At 38.9% G+C, this 13,134-nt stretch overlaps 2 protein-coding genes across 6 annotated transcripts in view; one reads left to right on the top strand and one right to left on the bottom strand.

Moving 5' to 3' along the window:
- On the top strand, window positions 1-8,077 carry LOC107863305 (single-strand DNA endonuclease 1). 3 transcript variants are annotated; one of them, XM_047409347.1, is made up of 15 exons: window positions 1-299; window positions 704-861; window positions 1,619-1,680; window positions 1,810-1,931; window positions 2,232-2,283; window positions 2,469-2,541; window positions 3,082-3,155; window positions 3,487-3,546; window positions 3,714-3,879; window positions 3,967-4,066; window positions 4,240-4,322; window positions 4,538-4,638; window positions 5,927-6,057; window positions 6,290-6,960; window positions 7,167-8,077. In XM_047409347.1, the coding sequence occupies exons 1-14, from the start codon at window positions 232-234 to the stop codon at window positions 6,933-6,935; spliced, it is 1,896 nt and encodes a 631-aa protein (XP_047265303.1). In that variant the 5' UTR covers window positions 1-231; the 3' UTR covers window positions 6,936-6,960; window positions 7,167-8,077. The 3 variants fall into 3 exon arrangements, with proteins under 3 accessions (XP_047265303.1, XP_047265302.1, XP_047265304.1); XM_047409346.1 differs by having other exon boundaries at window positions 6,290-8,077; XM_047409348.1 differs by lacking the exon at window positions 704-861 and having other exon boundaries at window positions 6,290-8,077.
- LOC107863304 (DNA mismatch repair protein MSH3) overlaps window positions 7,344-13,134 on the bottom strand; it is a 22,642-nt gene continuing 16,851 nt past the window's right edge. The window contains exons 10-16 of one of the 3 annotated variants that reach the window (XM_047409345.1): window positions 10,804-10,953; window positions 9,820-10,311; window positions 9,217-9,535; window positions 8,909-9,012; window positions 8,565-8,801; window positions 7,751-7,853; window positions 7,344-7,647 (exon numbers count right to left, since the gene is read on the bottom strand). In XM_047409345.1, coding sequence (XP_047265301.1) covers window positions 8,996-9,012; window positions 9,217-9,535; window positions 9,820-10,311; window positions 10,804-10,953 — 978 coding nt within the window. In that variant the 3' untranslated portion in view covers window positions 7,344-7,647; window positions 7,751-7,853; window positions 8,565-8,801; window positions 8,909-8,995. Of the gene's footprint in view, window positions 7,854-8,219; window positions 8,802-8,908; window positions 9,013-9,216; window positions 9,536-9,819; window positions 10,312-10,803; window positions 10,954-13,134 lie in introns of those variants that run through there. The other 2 variants (XM_047409344.1, XM_016709173.2) reach the window with 2 other exon arrangements.

The raw sequence follows: 13,134 nt of genomic DNA on the forward strand, positions 1-13,134 counted from the left end.
AAATGAATTAAAATAAAATGAAGTTAGCTACTAATTTTTATTTTTATTTTTATTTTTGGAATCATCATCTTTCTCCCATGATATGTGACCCCAAATAATACAAATCAAAATTCAAAAACCAACGGTTATATTTCCGAGAAATCTGTGAAAATCTTGGAGTATGGTGTATGCTAATTTTTCTTAGAAATCACGAAAGTGTATGTTTAACCGAGATGCCAACAAGTGTATAAGATGGGTGTAAAGAATCTCTGGGATATCTTGGAATCTTGCAAGAAAACACTTCCTCTTCATCATCTACAGTAAGTCTCTTCCCACTTCACTTTTCAATCTTTTATCTTGTATGGGATTTGTACCTTCACGAGATACGAAGACTGCATATACACCACCTTCCCCGGACTCCACTTTGTGGAAATACACTTTGATTCTCATTGTATCCTGTTATGACTACTTTTTAGGATGATTTGTCAAGCTGTCTATAGTATTTTGCCATGTCTGTCTTTATTTCCGTTATTTCTTTCTCTATATCGCTTTAGATTGTTTTTTCTTGAGCAGAGGGTCTATCGGAAACAGCCTATCTACCTTTAAGGTAGTGGTACGGTCAGCGTACTGTCGACCCTCCGCACACCCTACTTCGTGGAATTACGCTGGGAATGTTGTTGTTGTTGTGGGGTTTAATATTCTTGTACTTAATTCGATGTACTAGGAACAAGAGGGTATGCATAGATCTTTCTTGCTGGATTGTTCAACTTCACAATGTCAACAAATCTCACTGTGCCATGAAGGAGAAGCTCTATCTCAGAGGCCTCTTTCACCGCCTCAGAGCTCTCATTGCCTTGAATTGTAGTCTCATTTTTGTCACTGGTAATCTTCTTCTTTTTTTTTTCTTTGAGCAAATCTATAATGGGATTGTACAAAATAAATTTTAAAAACTGTAAGCTTTACTCCTGAGGTAGTGGTATGGTCTACGTACACTCTACCCTCCCCAGACCCCACTAGATGGGAATACACTGGGTATGTTGTTGTTGTTGATACTTTACTCTTTTTCCTAACAAATTCTTAGCTTGCTCTTGTTGTATTCATAATTTGTTTGATGTGTAAGAGGGTGTTCGAGTTGAAGATTCTTAGTTGTAGTACTCAAGATTATTTTAAGATTTGAGTTTGGTTCCAGGCTTTTGATTTCTATCATCATCTGTTTCTTATTGTGTTGTTACTATTTCCTCATTAGTTACAATGTTTTCTTCACTGTCGTTTTTCCTTTTCATACCTACTTTGATTTACTGTACTTGAGCCAAAGGTCCTCCAGAAACAGTCTCTCTACCTCTACGAGGTAAGGGTAAGGTTTGTGTATAACCTACCCTCCCCAGACCCCACTCATGGGATTAGACTGGCTATGTTGTTGTTGGTGGTTTGGTTCCACACCGATGCAGCTCCGCTGCTGTCAAGTCACTGTTCCCACACACAAAAATATTGTTGTTTCACACAGATAAGTATCTGGTGACAAAGAAAGTTAGTGTCTTCGCATATCTAATTAAGTCTGGAATATGCATATTGGGAAGCTGCACTAGTTAATACATAATAGTTGATACACATTTTAGTGGCATTTTTTTTTCTTTTCCAGATGGAGCCATTCCTGCTATCAAAGCATCTACTTATCGAAGGCGTTTAAATCCTGGAAATGTGGTAGGATTGCTTATTACTTCCTGTTTTGCCTTATCTTCCCCCAACCTCCTGTCGTGCCCCTTTTTCAGTTGTTTGTTTACCTACATTCTAGTTTACTACGCTCATTACACACTAGCTTTTTATATGTAGCTCACTCAAGATGAGGCGATTAAACTGTCATCAATACGAAGAAACACAGGATCTGAATTTTCTCGCATGATAAAAGAGGCTAAAGTCCTTGGAAATGCACTTGGAATTCCGTGCTTAGATGGGTAACTCTTTACCTATGCATTTGTATTTCGCATGTTATTCATTTGTCAGAATGCAAATATTCATGTAATTGATAATAGAAACTCAACTACCTTTGGAAATCATCATTCGTTAGTTTTACACCACAACTTGCTCAGGTATCTATACTTGGAAGAATAAATGTTTTCAGAAACCTGGTTGTTCCATCTGATTACAATGCCATGAATTGTGAATTGACAGTGATTCAATGAGTTGTGTTGTGTAATGCTTATACCATTTTAGTGTAGAAAATAACACTACTGACTGCTGGAAAAAACTTTCAGGATTGAGGAGGGTGAAGCTCAGTGCGCATTGTTAAACTCTGAATCATTCTGTGTGAGTGGAAGTCACTGATCCGTTATGCTAGTAATGCTTCATTTCAGATGATTTTTTTTCCTGATATAATTGTTGTTCTAAAAGACCGACTCTGTTCTTAAGAAACTTATTACCATAACAGTCATCGTTTGTTTTCACTGGAGTAACCTCATAATGTACCACAAGTTACTGATTATCATTATCAGGATGGATGTTTCACAGCAGATTCTGATGCCTTCCTATTTGGAGCAAGGACAGTGTATAGGGATATTTGCCTTGGTAAGAATTGAGTTAATATTTCTCTGTTCTTTCCTTTTGATTCTTAGGGTGTGTTCATATGGAGGAAAATATTTTCCTATTTTCTCATGTTCGGTTGGTTAAAAGTTTTGGAAAATATTTTCTTTAGGAAAACAAGTTCTTTGAAAATAAGGAAAATGACTTCCTAAATGAAAGTAGGGAAAACAAGTGGTAGTGTCTCCTTTCAAGTCCCATCCTCATAAAAACCCAACTCCCACCCTCACAACCCCACCCCACCCCTACCATCCCCCACACTACCACCGAACCCACTCTCACCTACTCCTATACCCCCACTCATCCTCATAATTTTTTGTTAGATATGAATACATGTTTTTAGGATAATATTCTTTGTTGTTTGTGTACCAAACACTAGAAAATAAATAAAATACCCCGTGTTTTCCTAGAAAATGTTTCCCTGGAAAATATTTTCCATGGAAAACATTTCCTGCATACCGGACACACCCTTACTAATGGCTTTTAATTGATTTTGATGTACTCATACTTCTAATTTGTGAGATTCAGGGGATGGCGGGTATCTAGTTTGCTATGAAATGGATGATATTGAGAGAAAGCTCGGACTCGGAAGGAACTCCTTGGTAATTCTTTTTGCTTTTTGCTTCTAGCATTATTGATTACAACGGGGAGGCTATTGTTGTCAGTCATGGTACTTGCCATCCAAATAGAATGAAGTGTAAATCATATTGATCTAAGGAAAACACTTGCAATCTATGTCGTGGTGGAGAGAAAATTTTTTTTCATTTCTTAGTTTTATTCAACTCACTTAAGAATACAATGGTATGATCAAGTCTGATGGTGTCTGAATTTCATGGACCTTGCTTTTGTCTGGAAATCCCGGCAATTGCAACTCATTCTTTAAATTTCTGATGTATTTGTTGGGGCTTGTTTTTTGGAAATTGTTTTTTCCAGATAACACTGGCTGTTATTCTTGGTGGTGATTACTCTGAAGGAGTTTATGGCATTGGTCGGGTAAGTGTTGGAAATTCTAAATTTTATGTATCTGATAGGCGTTCCTTTTCCTCTCAATTTAACATTTCTTGTATCTGATAGGCGTTCTTTTTCCTCTTTTACATTTCTATTATCTGAAACGGGTTAGAATTCGATGCTTATGGTGTGACATGCTTTTGTGTTCGTAGGAGTCAGCTTGTCAGATTGTTAAATCGATTGGTGATAAAGCTGTTCTTCAATGGATTGCATCAGAAGGATTTTCCTTTGCAAAGAAGAAAAAAGGTTCTAAGAGACAGAATGAAGATGATAAATACAATGGTAAAGAAAATGCTGCACAGTATAAAAATCCTGATGGTGAGTCCCATGGAAGGGGGAAAATAAAGAGATATTTAGTTAATCATAGTTATGTTTAACCCGTGCTATTTTCCCTTTATGCATTAGGAAGCAAATGCCCTTCGCAAATGAAAAGTCAGGTGTTGCAAGTATTAGATGCTTATCTGAGACCAAAGTGCCATTTAGCAAATTCTGACGCTGTACAAAGGTAGATTATTATTTGATAGAACATTTATACAAAATTATACTTCTTTCTTCTTTCGTTGTCCTTCCCTTTCGCCTTTTTGGTTAAAGTTTTACCTCATTACATTGTGCTGATTTTAAGTCTGTGACATGTTAGTTAAGAACCAAGAAATCTGAAAAGAAAGATATTTGATGCAGGATTCTTGCATTGTATCCATATAGCCGCAGCCAGCTTCAGCAAATATGCACTGAAATGTTTGATTGGCCTCCTGAGAAGACAGGTGTTTTCGCTGAACAAAATCTTGGTTCTATTTCATGCACTGATTTATCAGACCTGTTTCTTTTGGTTTCTATCATGGGTCACTCAGCTGTCTGTTTTTGAAAATCGATAGTTTCAATTTTTTCCACTAGTTGGAAAAATTATGTATGCAATTATGTTGGTACAATCAATGAGAAGCTTGTCTTCTCTTAAAACCCTCTGTTCTTTTTGGCTCAGATGAGTATATCCTTCCTAAGATTGCTGAAAGGGAACTGCGGAGATTCGCCAACTTGCGGTCCACTGCATTACGTGTGGGAGTCCAGGTTCCACTAATTGAGGTAATGCTCATTCTACTGCTATGAATGCTCAGTTGTACTTGGAATAACTTTTTGTACTTCAAACTCAACGGACTTTAAAACCAACTTTGCTTCCTCACAGTAGTTTATTATGAAGATCATTTTAGCAATTATGCCCTTACACCTGAGAATGATCCCCCTCTTGATGGTAGCAGCATCTGCAGAACTTCATCTGACTTTTGCATTCTGAGATGATAATGCCACTTCTCTATTGCTTATCCAAATTGTTGTCTGTCTCAGTTAACTAACCCGAATTAGTTGCGGTTTTGGTTACTAGATTGAGATATGGTTGTAAAGTTCTGTAGGCTTGATCAGACCAGTGATTCAGGGAACATGTACTGAGTTTTCATGCACATTATGCTAAAATGGAGAATGTGCAATGAATACATGATTTTGATAGACATGCTGTCATCCACTTCAAAGGTTATGGTTGCACAGTGAACGGAGTTGAATTTAATGCAATATTTCTTCAATGAAGAAATGGAAGTAGTACGAATGTATGATTTGGAAAATCCTTCACCATCTTAATTAAGAGGAGATTCATAAACCAAAGACTTGAAAAATATGATAACTATTTAATGGCCTCATAAGTCTAGGGTCTGACAATTGTTTCATAGAAAATTAGATGTCTTAAATGTGTGAAGAGAAAAGACATAAAGACACCACTGAAGTTGTCCCAATTTTTTGAAAAAACACTTTAGTTTGCGGGAGTCCTAGTGCCCTAAAAAACTTGTAAAGAACATCGTAAATACACCATTTTGACAGATATCAAAAATAATCCTAGGATTGTAAATGTACCATCCTAGGACCCCCGCAACTTAAAGTGTCTTTGTGAAAATTTGAAACAACATCAATGGTGTCTTTATGTCTTTTCTCAATGTGTGAACATCTCGTGATGTCTGCTTTTCCCGTGAGAAATTTGGTGTGCTGCAGGGGTGATGTTGTCTGAAATTTTTTTTGTTAGTTTCCCATCCAGTACCCACATTAGTACCCACATTGTAGCCCTGACTAAGCCGGATCACACCCTGCAGGGCCCATTCTGGAGTGGCGCTCCCAACAGAATTTTCTCCATATCCAAAACTCGAACCTGAGTCCTCTGGTTAAAGGGGAAGCAGTCCCAGCACTGCACCACAACCCATGTTGGTTACTAGAGTTATTGCTTTCTCAATATCTGTGTGATAATTTAGTCTAAAAGGAATTTCTACTGCATTATATTTCATTTTATCAAGTGTGTTTCTGGAAATGATTTCTAAGATCTGAATATGCACAGATGCCAATAAAGTGTCCTTTATCTCGAATTATCAAGCCGAGAAAAAATCAAGGAGTGGATTGCTTCGAGGTGTCTTGGGAAGAGATGGATGGACTTGAAACCTCTATAGTACCAGCTGATCTCGTTGAGAGGTACGCCAACAATAAGTTGATACTACTAACATACAAAATGATCAGTAGGGCCAGCTATTATATACAGCATCAAAAGCAATAGCAAAATAACTATTTGCCTGAACCATTGTGAAACTGGGTTTCAGATTGTTAGGAGGTCAAACTCCGCTGTCGTGAAATTACTGAATTAATATTTTTGGTTAAATTATTATAGAAGTATTTACCAAGTTGTATTATCTCTTCTTTGCAACAGGGCTTGTCCAGAAAGGATTTTGGAGTATCAAGAAAGAAGAGCTCAACGAAAGAAAAGAAATAATGCTAGATCAAGACCAAGGAGACTAGAAAAAGCACAGCTCTTGGGTCAAGTGGATAAGGAACTCCAAGACCTCTTGCTTGAGGTTTATAGAGATGACTTTACCACTGATGATACCGCTTTTTTGTGTGGATCAGTATCAGAGGATGATGAAGGCATTGCTCAAATTCAGGGTACTATACAGTCCAATGATACATGGAATAGCAACTATGTAAAGAAGGATGCTTTTACTTCTGGGAGCGCCAGTAACCAAGAGAGCAACATTTTACCAGCTTCATTTGAAGATGAAGTAATTGATACAGGCAATAGCGTGTGTAGGGAGAAGGTTGATTTTACTTATGAGAGCTGCAGTTGCCAAGAGAGCAACATTTTACCAGCTTCATCTGAAGATGAAGTAATTGATCTAACGAGGAGTCCACCACCGCAGCATGCTTCTGGGAAGTCCAAACACCTAGAGGATAACGTTCAACGAATTGATCTGATTGAGCTTAGTGATTCAGAAAATGATACGTTCTCCCCTGAACATTCAAGGAGAGCCAGAGAACTGAGAATGTTCATTGCGGGAATTAAGGACAACAGCTACTGAGTGTGAACATCAATGTTTTCCCAGTGTAACGAGCATATATGTATATTTATTTGTATGTTTATCATAAGTTGCCCATCTCTGGCAATTGCTCGCGTGATGTCAACTTGTGATGAAATGTCTTTTCTTGATTTGTATGCTAGCCAGCTTTCAAATGCTAACACATTTTTTCAAAAATAATTAAAGAAGAAAACTAAACTCCTTTTTCTATCTTTTTGGTTACTTGTTTTTCAGGCCTTTTAGCGACCCAGAGAACAGATACCTGAGAGTTTTCTGGATGGAGTAAGAATTTCACTGCAGATTATGGTTCCAACAGCATAGCTCCTCTTAATAGACGGCCAAGATTAAAATTTGAAACCATCCAAATGTGGTCTACCATGTTGAATGTCCCACACCTGTTTATTTATTGGATAAAACTAAAAGGCAACCATAAATTTCTTTGCTATCGTATGCGGAGCAAGATGAAGTAGTCAGCTTGAGCGTGTACTACAATAAAGCAATGATGGAAGCCAACAGGGGGATATAATTATATAAAAGTGAATGCAACAATACAGTAGTGAAGAAGCTGCAGGGTCTGGAGCAAGACGTGGTCATAATACCCTTCGCCTTGTGGAAGCAAATGAAGCAGTAGCTCTGCAGGAAGCATAGCCTTCCATTGCGCTGAATGATGCATTTCAAGGATTTGCCAAAGTAGTTCTTGAACTAGATTATGCGCCTGTTGGTTGTTTAACATGTTGTAAGGGATTCATATCACCTCCCTGATGATTGCAGAATTTTAACAGCAGACACTTGATAGTAGGAAAGGAAATGAAACTGACGTTGCCTGTTTTGGCCACTCAATTTGCATATCAGGTGCTTTGGCAAAATGTACAAACTACATCAACAGATTCAACCATGCTTCATTTTTTCGAGATGGAATACCTGCCAAGATCAGTTAGATAGCCCTTCAAGCTGAAGAGATGCAGATGCCTCACTACTAATTAGGCAAGCATCAGATTTTGTTATGGAAATTTCAATTACTGATTTAATTCAATTATTTTTCTTTGTAAAACTGGCACCTTGTACCGGAGGGAGACCTATTATCTCCTTAATTTACCTTAAGCATAACATATGGATAAGGGTGAGCGTGTTCAGCTTGTAAAATATTTCTCATATGTGCAGATGCTGTTACAGATATCCCTATTCCCTTCTCAAATATACGATATACCTAAACTCCGTATTATACTTCTTGCTGTATTCTTTAATTGCAGATTGGTCTCCATTCATTTTCACTAACAAAACCATAAATAGAATAACCTCGGGAAAAAAAATCGGAGGGAGAACCTTTACACCATCCCAGCCAACAATTATTTGTACATTCAGATGATATACAACCCTCAACTTAATTAATGAAAAATGATCACACGCTCGCAAGGGCAACTCTTTACATATAATGATACCGAACCACTCGTTTATAATTAGCGTAATCTCTATGGAGAGTGGATTCCCTGGGCCAAAGACAGATTGATTGCCAATGGTGGTACTTGAATACAAGAGGAATAAAAGAGTGAGAGCGGGCAAAAAGAATTCCTACATGCAACTACAGCACGCAGTGTAAGACTATTTGGTCCATCCTTGGTGAGCAGATTCTACCTGATAACTGTGATTGCAGACTGCAGCAGGAAGCTTGCTGGATAAGTCGAGATGCGCACAATGCTCCAAGCTGGCTTAGACATCACAGTGTCCAAAAGGAGAAACCGGGAAGATGATAAGCTCGCCCCTCTATCCTTCACTTGAATATCATGCTTTTGTCTATTGTCATAGTTTGAACCATGAGATTGCGCCTAGCCCACACATCACATGTTGCACTCTTACCACTAGACCAAAGCTCTGGCAGCAACAAAAATTAGGTAATTATCAGAATGCAGAGATAAGGAGGACATCGATAGCAAGATAAATTCAACATGATAATCAGAAAACTCAAGTTGAAACTTAACCTGAATGATAAAAAGCAAGATATTCAACTTCTATATTTGGATCAACATAGCGGTGTCCTTAATTACTGTGCAAGCAGGTTTGCAGTTTCACGACCAGCATTTACCTGCAAAATGAGAAGGGTCTAAGAATCCCTAAAATGTTGTTGCCTTCAACATGCCACGCCATTCCAATATGTTATCAGGAGAAAAATGGAAAGGTTAAATCTTGTAGGAATGGATCAAAAGGAAAGAGCCGTGTAAATGGAACACATGAAGTACGGGATACCAGAGGAAAGAAAGATAGGATAAATTAACTACTCTTAACCTACTTATTAACTGATCTGCAAGGCTTCTAGCCTGCATTAGAAACTGTAGTCTCCTGTCATCACCATGTTCTTCAAGAAATGCGAAGTTTAGGTTCCGAAACAACTCCCTGTAAAGCTCACTGATTTCGTCTAAGCCTTCAACTCTTCCAGCAGACAAGCAATCTGATTCTAAAACATCCTCTGTGGGTTCAGAATTGTTATAGCCATCTTGCCTGTGGTTAAACGTACAGCTCCTTCGAATTTGTTGTTCAGTGTAGTTACAGACTGCTGCTTCTAGTTTTCCGGCAATTACAATGGCTCGCTGAATACATGCGACCGGCAGCTGAAACAAACAAGAATATGAGAAACGTGATGGGTGTTTGAATAGACCAATTGAAAAGATGTGACCAGAAATCACCTCACATTGACTCGGGCAATTAACAGGTAAAAGAGACACTAGAATCAATGACTCAAAACTTTAGAGCCAGTGACTGTCCTTCCAAATTTAGATTCTTAGAACAGGTATTCTAAGTATTTTAGTATCACATTAAATTTACTATCAGGCTTCATTGAGACGATCTTCTATTGGACCTGCCCAAAAAGGAACTCTGAAAGAGGGAAACTCACTTGTGCAAGCTGAGCAACTTTAAAACCGAAACTTCTCTCAGAAACACCTGGTGCAAGTTTGTATAGGTAGGTGATGTCTTCGTTATTAATGTGACCCATCTTCTCATTTGACTTGAAATCCTCATTCATGTTTCTTGGGGATGTCAGATATGACACATGGTATGGTCCCACAGAGCCTGGAAACTCATTCTTGATACTGACAATTTCAGGGTAATGAGTAACAAATAGAACCATGCATTTTTTGTGCTCAAGGAGATATTGAAGTGTTGCATAAGCAATTGCTACGCCATCATGTGTGCTGGTGCCTCTCCCAAGCTCATCAAGTATAACCAATGAGCTGGCCGAGCATTTTTCCAGTATATCAGAAGCTTCACTAAGTTCTTCTAAGAAGGTACTCCTTCCTTGCTGAATACTGTCTGATGCCCCCATGCGAGTATATATCCCATCTAGTACATGTAGTTTTGCAGAAATCGCTGGTACAAAGGATCCAACCTATAGGAATCCATGAGAAAAAAATACCTTTATCAAGCCATGTTGTCGATCTTCAGTAAATGGATTTGCACTAAGAGGCCATCACTAAAACTTCTATCCAATTACACTTGTTTGAGATATAAGCAATCAATCATTATCAATTCCATGAGAACATGAAAAGAACTTACAACTAGAGGCCAGCTTTACTTTAAAAAGATAATGATAAGCGGCAGTTACCAGGAAACTTCTAAAATAGTTGAGAAAAATATTCTTTTGACAATAATCTTTATTTTTAACCAGTCAACTATTTAAGGAAATGTTCCTTCAGTCATACTGTCAGAGAAACCAAGATAAGACTACTACAGAGATGTAGTCATACTGTCGATTCTTCCTTATTCTACCTTCACACACATCTTCTGTAAAAGAAATATTCTCACACCTAAGGTCACATAAAGATTGTGAGAAAAGAATTCTACAGATATAACATAGAAGCAAGCATCAATATGGCTTTACCTGAGCCATGAGAGCGATAAGAGCAACTTGGCGAATATAGCAACTTTTTCCCCCCATATTTGGTCCAGTGACAATCTGACAGTACTCTCTTTCTGCATGCAAATCTGTATCATTTGGGACAAAGCTATCCTGTAATACAGTCTCTAAAACCTGTCAAGGCCCCCAGTTAAAATTCACTTTCTCAAAATATGTAGATAAGAAATCACAACGCATATAAGAATGTCTTTAACAACACTATGAAACAAAAGGGTAAAATGAGCATCCTAATTCTTCTATTCAGCTGGTGAAGGTAGCAATATGAAAGAGTTTATCGAATGTACTCATGGCGCACTACCAAACAACAAAGAGAAAATTTCTCATATTATTTGCAAGCCATCTGACATCTAGTTTAATCCACAACAACAACATACCCAGTATATCCCCACCAAGTGGGATCTGGGGAGGGTAAGTGTATGCAGTCCATACCACTACCTCAGAGGTGAGAGGTGAGATAGAGAGGTTGTTTCCGATAGACCCCCGGCTCAAAATAAAACAATCTAGACAAGGAATAATAAAAGGACAAGATACAACAAAAATCAACCCATCCAATAATACCATATACAAGATACACCAAGTAATACAACAAATGATACAATATCCTAAACTAATACTAACCTTCTACCCTAATCCTCCTCCTCCACAACTTCCTATCTAGGGTCATGTCCTCGGTAAGCTGGAGCTGCTCCATGTCATGTCTAATCACCTCCCTCCAATATTTCTTCGGTCTAACTCTACCTCGCTTGAAACCATCCCTAGCCAACCTCTCACACCTCCGCACTAAGGCATCCGTGCCCCTCCTCATCACATGACCGAACCATCTCAACCACGCTTCCCTCATCTTGGTTTCCATCAAAGCCACTCCCACCTTATCTCGACCTCATTCTAATCCTATCTTTCCTAGTACACCCACACATCCACCGAAGCATTCTTGTCTCCGCCACCTTCATCTTCTAGATGTGGGCCTTCTTGACAGGCCAACACTCTGCCTCATACAAAAAAGCCGGTCTAACCACTACTATCCAGAACTTGCCTTTAAGTTTAGGAGGTACCTTTTCGTCATACAAGATTTCAGAGGCGAGCCTCCATTTCATCCACCCTACCTCTCCGATGAGTGACATCTTCGTCGATCTCTCCACTCCCCTGAATAATAGACCCCATAGACCCCAGATACTTGAAACTCTCTCTCTAATGGATAGAATGAGTATCAAACTTAACAACCACATCGAACAATAGTTTAATGGCAATTTGATATTATATATGCCAAGTAGAACTGTATTAAGGACAATAGAAGAGACGAATTTACATAAAATGTGGACTAGTGGTATCCCTTGGATTTTCGAGTATATATTCTTCAGCACCAAGGTGGTACTGGAAGTAAAATTTTGTGGAAAGTAACATTATATTAATCAGCACCAAGGTGATACAGGGAGTGTGTTTACAGATTAAAGGAAACCTTGTATCTTATAAGGAGCCATAAAAATCTACAAGTGATACTGTATCTACAACATAGTTCTCTTTAAACCAAAATTGGAAAGACCCCCCAAAAAAAATCAGCTCGAGCCTTTGTACAGAACTACTACTGTTCTCAAAAGATCTCTTATTCCTCTCTTTCCAGACAGTTCAGCAAGCTAAGCATGTTGGAGCCATTCTCCACCACTTCTTCTGTCTATTCTTTGTTTTAATGTTGTTCCAGCACTAAAAAGGTATCCCTTGGATTTCAAAAGGCTTAATCTACTTGACAAACTACAACAAAGTGCATCAGTTTATAGTGCGAAAATTTTCTAACACATTTTATCTTTAAATCTAAATGGACAAATTGATTAGGCAGCACAATTCCATATGTAAAGAAATATCATTATTTGATTGATCTAAGCTCATGCAATTTATTAATAAGAATGAATATTTGCTTACTTATTTCTTAATTGAAAAAATAGGGTCCATATTTGCTCCAGTGAAGAAATTTGAAAATAGCTCTCTCTCTTCCTAACGGCTCTCTCTCTCTCTTCCTCCCTACCCTCTCTCTCGCTCGCACCGGCCCCCGTCGCCGTCGCCGACCGTCGGCGCCGGCCCGACCCGACCTCCGGCTCCCGGCGCCGCCCTAACGGCTCTCTCTCTCTCTCTCCCTACCCTCTCTCTCGCATCGGTCCCCGGTCCCCGGCGCCGTCGCTGACCTTCGGCGCCGACCCGACCCGACCGCCGGCCCCGACCCCCGTAGCCGCTCCCCGCTACCCTCCGGCGCAGACCGCCTGTTCCCCACACACACACACACCGCTGTGCATACCCCCCCCCCCC

Source organism: Capsicum annuum, chromosome 3, assembly GCF_002878395.1.
Source record: "Capsicum annuum cultivar UCD-10X-F1 chromosome 3, UCD10Xv1.1, whole genome shotgun sequence".
Lineage (NCBI taxonomy): Eukaryota > Viridiplantae > Streptophyta > Magnoliopsida > Solanales > Solanaceae > Capsicum > Capsicum annuum.

Excerpts from the sequence above, each read along its gene's own strand:
- LOC107863305 (XM_047409346.1), top strand. The coding sequence starts at position 232 with ATGGGTGTAAAGAATCTCTGGGATATCTTGGAATCTTGCAAGAAAACA. Across the intron at positions 1,681-1,809 it reads GTTTAAATCCTGGAAATGTG|CTCACTCAAGATGAGGCGAT; the intron begins GTAGGATTGCTT and ends TTTTATATGTAG. Across the intron at positions 1,932-2,231 it reads GGAATTCCGTGCTTAGATGG|GATTGAGGAGGGTGAAGCTC; the intron begins GTAACTCTTTAC and ends AAAAACTTTCAG.